This window comes from Zophobas morio, unplaced genomic scaffold, assembly GCF_036711695.1.
Source record: "Zophobas morio isolate AGI-343-1 ecotype UQ-CSIRO unplaced genomic scaffold, CSIRO_AGI_Zmor_V1 ptg000028l, whole genome shotgun sequence".
NCBI lineage: Eukaryota > Metazoa > Arthropoda > Insecta > Coleoptera > Tenebrionidae > Zophobas > Zophobas morio.
This window is the reverse complement of record NW_026972133.1, coordinates 3,594,307-3,604,465: the sequence shown is the minus strand read 5'-3', so window position 1 is coordinate 3,604,465 and position 10,159 is coordinate 3,594,307. Positions and strand designations below refer to the sequence as shown.

General features: G+C 36.3%; 1 protein-coding gene across 1 annotated transcript; it reads right to left on the bottom strand.

Annotated features, from left to right (window-relative positions):
- Positions 1 to 961: 961 nt before the first annotated feature.
- LOC135137161 (uncharacterized) lies at positions 962 to 1,422 on the bottom strand. The gene is made up of 2 exons (XM_064066752.1): positions 1,243 to 1,422; positions 962 to 1,193 (listed from the first exon to the last, which is right to left on the bottom strand). The coding sequence occupies exons 1-2, from the start codon at positions 1,288 to 1,290 to the stop codon at positions 1,014 to 1,016; spliced, it is 228 nt and encodes a 75-aa protein (XP_063922822.1). The 5' UTR covers positions 1,291 to 1,422; the 3' UTR covers positions 962 to 1,013.
- Positions 1,423 to 10,159: the final 8,737 nt, after the last annotated feature.

Genomic DNA, 10,159 nt, shown 5'->3' with positions numbered 1-10,159 from the left:
TTTCGTAAATCACACTGTATCAATGTTTATTATTAGTGTTTATTTCAAAATCACCAACTTAGAGTTTTTTTTTTACATTTTACTGAGTCCGTTTTACACAAATATGTGAACTATTTCTTTGTCTGCTAATACCGACAATATAAGCCCATAAGCACTAAAGTAGAAGTATCAGAATAATGGGGTAATTTTATGTGCAATTATGAACTTAACAACACATAATTCATGCATTCACAAAGCAATACATACCTCATCTATATCATTAACATACCATGAATTACGCAGATGCACTTTTTTTATACATTTTGTATTAAAATGCGATTTTCAATTATGAAATGTTTTCCTCTGCATAATAAAATCTAGATGTACATACAAGCCTAAGCATGAACTCAAATATAAAATAAAAATTAGTAAATTTGCCTGTGCCTTCGTTGTCTTAGCAACACTTTTTATGAAAATAATGGTTATGTATATTATGTCTATGTTTGTTCAGGCTGATAGCAAAAGTACTTCCAAAGCAGAAAACATGGACCTCTAAAATTCACCAACACAAATTTCAGAGATTCCAAAAAAAAATAAGGGCAAAAAAGCGGGGGTTCAACTATTCTGACGTTGAGTTTTGAATTATCGGTTTTACTATTCTGCCTAGTTTATATTTATTTGACTTATGCCACCCTTGCGAAAAAATTTAGGCATTTTAAAGGACAATTTCCAAGCGTAATAATATCGAAAACGCATTTTCATCATTATCTTATAATAAACCACACAAGCTGCCGCATATTTGATGAACGTGTTGAATAGTGACAAATTTAAACATAGAACGGTAGCAGTTAAAAAAATGGCAACGTGTTTAGTCATGAAAGTTGGCCTCATCACTGTACAGTTTACAAACAAGTTGATAAAATTTTCAAAATTGTTGCTCAAAGAGCAAAAAATAAAACACAAATTTCTCATAATAGGAATAAAGGTTTAATGCTCGTCATCAACAACGCCAGAAAAAATCATTGGTGGACCTTTTAAACATTGCCACCAGCTTTACCGTCAAAGTTAGCTTTCCCAGAGGCACCAGCACCACCAGATCCTGAAAGACCACCTCCTACACCCGCGTCCAATCCAATACTACCTCCTAGTCCTGCAGAGCCTCCTGCTTGACCCTCACCCCCAGCCTGAGATGATTGCGGGGTTGCTTCGCTCCCCTAAAAAAAAATAACAGCAACCCATAAACCAAACTACAAAAAATCTCACCATCATCACCACCAAAACCAGGAAACTGCAAACCACGAGAAACTTCATTCTGCTCTCTTCGTCTCCCCACAAATTTTATCACCCTTTTATACCCGTGAACTACAATGAGCCGTCGCGTAATTACAGCTTCCCGAGAAAATTATCGAAAATTAGCGGCAATAAAACGCTAATTTTCGACGCGTGATGAGCACCTTGCTTCACTTAACCCGGTAAACATTTATTTAACGTTATTAATTCCGAACAAAAACTTCCATCGCATTAACACGTCCACCGTCATTCCGCTGCGAGCCGTCCCCGCCGCCGCACGTGAGTACCCAACGAATCTTTCCTGACCTTCCACCACCGCGTGGTGCCCTTTTCGTCGGAAAAATCGCAACACAATGCCGACGAACACAATTAATCAATCCCAGCGCGACCTTCGACCAATTCGAATCTAGCAAACGCACCATGAAGGTTCGGAAACGCAAACGCAAAAAGCGGGCGTCCCTCATGGCGGCTCTCGGAGACCTCTGCTGTTCGCGAAAAGCGGCGCAATCATCGTCACCCGGCCATTATGCAAATCGCACGTGAGCCTTTCAGCGTTAATTAATCACAATTACGATTTCGGCCATTAATCATCCGGCATTCAAATTTGCACCTGGTGGAGGTACTAAAAGCGTAGATAAATTTGAAAGACCATTAGTTTGGGCTCTAACGAGCGCTCGGATCGACGCGGGAAAAATACGATCTGTTGGAGAACTAGGCGGAAGATAAGAGCGCTGCATGTTTGCGGCACGTAAAAACGGTCTTTATCGGGAAAAACGGATAGCGTCGACGAGATCCACTCGACTTGCTGCAAGTTTTATTGTTTACTATCGCATTAATTGAATTACCATGGTGTAAGGGGGAAATTAATATTTATAGCGGATTTTTTCGAAGGTAATAACTAGTTCTGCTTCGCCGGAGGCTGTAAAAATCATTTTCTTACACAAACCAATTACAGGCGTTTTTTATTGTCACTATAAATAATGGTAGACTTAAGGAGCGTTAACTGGGCGCTGGACCATTTTAAATGGGCGGAAAAGTCGCGGCACACCGTTAGCTCGAACGACTTTGAGACGATCCTTGACAAGCTATTAAGAGCTTTTTTTGGACCACCTAGAGCAAATATACAAACAAATACGTAGTCAAAGCTAGAAAAATCCTTTTCGTCCCACCCACGTCTTGTTGAATCATCCGATCGCCTAATTAGGTCAAAAAAACACAAACAATAAATTCATTTTCGTCGAACCACCGCGGCCCAAACCGAACCGTCCAAATTAGCTTTTGCGCACGTTGGAACCCGTTCCGCAGGTTCGCGGAACGAAATTTGCGAGGGTATAAAATTTTATTGCTTACACCGTACATGTATTTAGATTACGTTTTGACACAATCATTTTTCAGCGCCTGCAATTCGGGCGACCGAGAAATGGATCTTTTTGTCTTCCAGCCTGGATAAGGCGATGGCAATGGGACGATTCGTGTCGTCCGCATAAAATGATAAAGTGGGTAAGTGTCGTAGTATGACTCCCGCTGTTGTCTTGTTATTCGCGTGTAATTAGCATGAAGGACTTGAACCTGGCCGAGGATGGAATGTCTTAAAATGGCGGGTCGAGCAAGTGTCGTAGAGGAAGATGTGGAGGCCGGTGGACAACGACCGCGCGCTACCAACGAGATAAGTTAATGAGGAGTTATGGATGCGACGACTGGACTGTTTACCATAAACTGACTACTGCGAAGTCGGCGCAAGGAGAAGCTAAATTTGGCAACACTTTTTTATTTTAGCAAGGAAGTGTCATTATAATTGGTTTGCAGTTTAGTTTAGTTTAGTTTAGTTTATTAACGGGAAAACCCCACTTACAAAAAAAATAATTACACTCTTAAACATAATTAACTAAATATATATATACATGTATACTAATAACCACCTCATATCATTAACAACCGAAGTACTTTAACATTTGCTTCCTGAACTTAGACACTGAAGAATTGAAGATCTCAACTTTATCATCATTTGTATAGCGGTTAGCAGCGCCCATCATTCTTCGCAAAGGATGATTTTTTGCTAAATTTGATGTTGCCAATCGAATTCTAAATATATTTCTGCTACGAGTAGTGCAGCTTCCTGATGCCGGTACCAAAAATGTCAATCTCCTTAGTAATTCAGAATTATCAATACGGCCATTGATAATGTTGTGAAGTGTATGCGCGTCATTAATAGATCTCCGTATGCCTAGTTCCTGAATGTTGAATCAACTCATTATCCAACTATATTCACCTCTAACATGTCTATGTCCCATCTTAAACTCAATTGTTCTAAGAAATTTCTTCTGAACCTTTTCCAGTAATAAAGAGTCTACATTATAAATTGGACACCAAACAGAGGAGCAATACTCCAAATGTGACCGTACTAACGAACAATACAGAATTCTCAATGCTGACGCTGACAAATCTTTGCAATTACGCCAAATGAAACCCCACATGTTTAAGGATTTATTAAAAATATAACCATAATGATTCTTAAATGTGAGACCCGAGTCAAATATCACACCCAAATCCTTTATCTCAAAAACACGAGTAACAGCATGACAGTTAATTTGATAGTTAAACTCAATACGAGATTTTAAATTAAGAAATGATATAACATAACATTTTTTAATATTCAAAGGGAGCCAATTGTTATCACACCATTCGCCAAGTGAATCTAGGTCTACCTGAAGTTGCACTGCATCTTGAACCGATCGTATATTTTTAAAAAGCTTTAGGTCATCAGCATATAGTAAGTAATTCGAATAATTAAAGCATTGAGTCACATCATTCACAAATAATAAAAAAAGGATAGGACCACAATGGGTGCCCTGCGGGACACCTGACGGAACATTAAAGAAGGAAGAAAAGCAATTCCCAATGCGAACTTGTTGCATTCTACCCAACAGAAAAGACGATAACCATTTAATCGATAGATCCTTAAAACCTAATCTTTGCAATTTCATAATAAGCAGTCTATGATTTACTCTGTCGAAAGCTTTGGCATAATCAGTATATACCGAATCAACTTGACATCTATCCGTGAAGGCCTCATTTAAGAACGATTGATATTCTAACAAATTTGAAAGCGTAGATCTATTAACACAGAATCCATGTTGTTTAAACGAAATAACCGAAGAGGAACTCCACTGTAACTGTTTGGATACTATACCGTCGAGTAATTTAGAAATTGCAGATTGATTACATACACCCCTATAGTTGTCAATTTTATTACGCTGACCGGATTTAAAAATTGGAATTACGAAACTTCTTTTCCATATTTCCGGGAAAATTCCTTCCTTCAATGAGGATTTAAATAAATTTAGCAAAGGTAACGAAAGAGTAAATTTACAATTTTTTATAACTATGCTAGGTACACCATCAGGACCAGGATTGCAAGACGATTTCAAATCAGATATATGATCAAAAACATCGGTTAGTGTGATATTTAAACCTACATCATGAACCTGAGGTGACACCTCAAAATCACACATAAATTTTCTAGAGTCATCCTTAACATACACCGAAGCAAAATAATCCGCAAAGAGATTAGCTATATCTTCACCCTTTTTTGCCGATTGCTGTCCAAGTATCATTTCATCAGGAATACCATCATTCGCCTTCTTGTCCCGAACGAACTTCCAGAAAAATTTGGGATCACTTGAGATACTTAAATTTACCTTAACAATGTAATCAGCATACAGCTGTTGATTAAGCTCTTTGCATTGAGATCGCAAAGATTTGAAATAGAGATAGTCACCTAATTTGCCTGATTTTTTATATTTGTAATGTGCTTCACTCTTCCTTCGACATAGATCTTTTAGTTCCAAAGTAAACCACTTTGGGTAATTAGAAGGACTATATTTTACAACTTTATATGGAATATATCTCTCAAAACCATAAAATAGAATATTATAAAAAGTTGAAATATTCTCATCCAAGTCATGACTAATTAATAAGGAATCCCAATGAACTGAAGCAAAAAATTCATTTAACATATTATAATCACCATTAGTAAAGTCAAAAATACGAGATTCATAATATAAGGTAGGAAGATCAACAGAAGATACAAACCACGATAACTGAGAATGATGAAAACTTTCAGAAAATATAGGGTCTATTGCATGGCAAATATCTATATTCACTATATTAGAAAAAATATGATCAAGATAAACACCTCTGGAATTTGGAATACTATTAACTTGTTGCATGTTCATAAATGCAGCAGTTAAACAAATTACCTCACAATATTCCCGAAAATTACCAAATGAGTTAAACTGCATATCATTCCTATTCCAGTTTGAAAGAGGGAGATTGAAATCACCAGCTATAATATAAGAGGAATTAGGAAATTTTTCAAAAATACACTCCAAATCAGAACAATAATTTTCATAAACATTCAAATGCGATGCAGGCGGAATGTAAACTCCACCAACTATAAGATCTAAATTATTGTGTTTAAAATTAATATAAATACTTTCCACAAACCGACCAGATAAAATCACAGATGCCCTAAAATCCTTTTTTACTGCAATCAACACACCACCCCCACAAACTTTTTACTGGTATTAGAGTTGCGATCAGCCCGAAAAATATTGTAATTGTTTAAATTAAGCTCCTCATTAGAGATATTTTGACAAAGCCAAGACTCAGATATAATAAGCACATCATATACACTAGAATTGACATTAAGAGAAAAATCTTTCAATTTTGACCTAATACCGCCAGCATTGTAATAATAAAAATTTATTACTTTTTTTAAAGATCCACAGAAAACCGTTTCTTAGTAATATGAAGTAGATTGTCCTTATATTTTAAAGCTACATCAGATTCACCTTTAGAAAGTCTGTCATGAAATTCATCCCTAACTTTATTATTATAGTCGCGTTGTAGTTTAGTTAGATCCGGCCTAAAATGGTATTTACGATTCGGATTGATCTTATTTGAGCGAAGAACATCTTTAACACTGGCTTCATTGTCATAAATAATCTTAAGAGGACGTACAACATTGGGTTTCGAGTTGCCAAGACGGATTACTTTATTAGGCTTAGGAAAAGAACCAAGTGGGGCAAGTATGGATGCAACTTGTTTGAGATCATCTTCAATTTTTTGTGCAATAGAGGAGGCAGTCGATTCAGCGATATTAAATAACAAAACATTAGCACTGCGCAGTTTGCGCTCTTCAATTTCCAATACCACACTATTGAGATCATAAATATTATCACGATTACAGTTATTATTAGAATTTTTGAACTCCTTCCATTCCTCTTGAATAACTCGAACATCGTTTTCAACTACCGTCAACCTGTCCATAATATTCTTAAAATTACTATCAATTGACATTTTCAATTCATTTTGCATAATTATCAGTTGTTTTTTTATAATTTCTTCAATTCGTTCAGCTGAAATCATATTACTAGCAGGACCCGAGCATTTAGGGCATATCCAAGAAGATTTATCACTAATTATATCAGCAATCTCCGCTTCTGTTAATCCCAAACATTTTAAATGCAAATACTTCTTGCACACACCACTACATTTAATATATGGTGTAGTCGGTGTTATAGCACCCTCACAGTTATTGCAGGAAACAGGCATAGTGAACAAGGACACAATTTTTCACACTAACGCGGTCCTTCGTAGTGACTTACAGTAGAAACAAACAGACTGGACCAGGGAAGGGTATACAAGAGAAACACTTACTGTGGGAATTATAATACCGTGTGGGCTAAATTATTTGATACAGAGGGTCGCAAATAACGTTATCAGTAAAGCAAGAAAAAGTTTCAATCATTCAAAGATAACCAAGAAAAATGGCCCGTTATCATACTAGTAGCAGACTTACACAATCCGTTTACACCACCAACTATTCGAAAATATGTGTACTTCAAGCTATAAACCACTATCAAAAATTTAACTAAAAACTACAAGTTTTAACCACCAAAATCAACAATAAAACATTGAGTATATACAACTGTAACAACTGTTTACTCTTGTTTAAAAGAATAGGTTAAAAGTGTAAACACAACGTGGTTTAAATTTCGTGATTGTCAATCTTTAAAAACACCACATGTTATAAGAAACACACAAGCGGGTAAAATTACTGTGGGAACCACAACTTGACACTCTAATATTAGTCGTTATAGTGCTATTAATTGCATAAAAGGAAGTCAGTTAAATAACGAAAATACACGAAAATTTTTAATTGGAAAATGACACGAATTAAACGCAGAAGAGACAAAAATTGCAGCGTTTATTGCAACAGGTGAAAAAAATTAAATAGTTTTGAAACAAGAAAAACGCTACAATTTCTCTCGACCAACCGTCCGACATATGGTTGTGTTGGTTTACGTTGGAAGATGTAGAAGAACTGCGCACTAAGCTACGATAAAAGGCGGAAGAGAAATTTAGAAAAAAAGTAGCAAAAAATTAATCACGTCCCTAGAAAAAACACATCAAATTATAGTATTATAGATAACTTACAATATAAGTCGGTGGCAGAAATGCGAACAAAATGGTAGAAACAGGAAGCTATAATAAAGAAAATTATCGTCCTGAACGGTGAACGTGTCGAAAAAAAATAATACAAAACGAACTATTGAAAGTATATCTATAAATATGGAAAACCTAAGAAAATGTAAACCTGTTCATTACGCGACTATCAAAAATAAAAGAAAATCCATAAAGAAGACAAGAAGTCGATTAATGTGAAAACCTGAAAGAAAAACAATTCATGGTATATCAACAACTTGAAGTGATTTTTTGTTTGTGTTTGCAACTGCTGAAAAATCTGGTACCCAATCCAATCCATTACCAACACGTCACAACTCTTCTGAACTGAGTGTATCTAGAAGAGTTTCGTATTTTTGTTCTACGAGACAAAAACGACAAAATACCAACGCGTTGCCTGAAAAACGGCAAGCCGGCCGCAAGCCGTCAATCGAGCAAACAAATCATCTATACCGGGTGATTGCTTATTTCAAATGGCAAAAATGCGCCCGTACACGTGCTATCATCACTCAAAGACGAGGAAGTAATAATGGCAAGATTGACCGTTGACGATCACTATCGACGACCGTTAAAGGAAGATGACCGTAATGAAACGCCGTGCTGAAATGGATTTTTGAGTCGTTCGCATAACATATGCGCATTTGTTACTTAACGGCATCATTGTTGCACAATATTTTAATGAATTGCACAATTTAATTCGCGAACTATTAAATCAATTTCGTTGTATCCAGAGACAGAATTGTTGTTGGTCGATTTAATCTACAACCTTGCGGATATTGAGCAAGAAGTGTTCGACTCGCTGCCGAACAAGCCGGACAATAATTGTCCGTTTCCTAGTCAATTACGAGCTAACTAATAGATTCGTGGAGAAAATTACTGAAAATCGTTTCGGCCGCTAACGGCAATAAGCGTCCGCGGAAAATTTATTGTTTTGCGCAAGCTCGTTTAGATAAGTATGGTGAAAAAGAGGAGGCTGTAAAATCGCGCGGTCGATAAAACAGTTGCAAAATCGAAATAGGGTAGAGCGGAACGTTGGCGGGAATTCCGGGACAATATAGCGAAGTTCATCGCGATTAAATGTCAAACGCACAATTGCAGCTTTTCAGGCGGAAAAGAGGCAATCAAAAATGGCGGAAAAATCTAATTGTCGCCTGAAATGTGCTTATTCATGATACACTAATTATTAGAAAAAAAAGACAATTACCATACTTAATGACAGGAATCCTACCCACTTTATTGTTATTGTAATATTTAAAATAATAAAAGCGGCTAACCTTGCCAAGGTCGCGGATAAATCATGCAGCGTTTCGTAATTTGTCGATTTGCAATTGCACTGTCGCGGGAACTTTGTTGTAATAATAATAATAAATTTGTATTAGACCGGTGGGAGATAATATAATATACAATTTATTATGACGTGTTCAGCAACAGGAAACTAATTAAATAGAAGGTGTGAATTTATAAAACGTAAGAAACTGGCCTACTTCGGCAAAAAGGTTAGCCGAGATTTTCGATGCTATCTTCACGAGGATGTTAATATGCAATTTTGTGAAATATTCGATTCGGCGGCTACGAGATGAGAGATGATAAATCAGAAAGTAACGGTACGAGAATATTTGCGAACTCTTGCGACTAGAAAAACTATAATATATGGTGGTGTTTTCGGAGAAATTTTGCCTTCTTTTTGTCCAAACAGGTGGGTTTGGAATAATCGCCGCATCCTAACATTCCATCGGTCCGGCTAGTTCCGTTTCGACGCTAATGGTGGTCTTTTCCGTTGACTTCTTTGTTTTACTGCTAGAAGTGATCCGACTTGTAATTGAGCGCCGCGGGCGAAAATCTCTTAAACTAAACCCATAATTACGAAAATTTTTGACCAACTATTGGTCATATTCAATTTAAAGAAATTGTTATGACTCACTTTTAATTTCAAAATTTATTTCTTAATTATATGTAGACACAATTCGACTGAAATCATGGCCACACCACAATAATTGGTACCCTAACGGTAAATCAATCTGATTTGTTGTCGACGCAACGTATTGTCATTTTTCATTCTTTTACCGACCATGAAATAAGATTACTTTTATTACATTAACGCATATTGTAGAGCGGTCTTTCCAATATGGAACAAATTCAACGAAAAACTCATCAAAACACTCCAACCGTTTTTTTTTAATTTTTAAAAATTTCAAAAAATTCGAATTTCACTCCGAATATTTCGAAAATATTGCTCCGTGACTCGAAACACGCTACCTATATGTTTGGAAGCAGCACGTCAAGATCTATAACCCTGAATTTTTTGAGACTATTCAGACAACTTTTTCAAAAATGAAATTTTCCACTATGTATGAAAATTTGA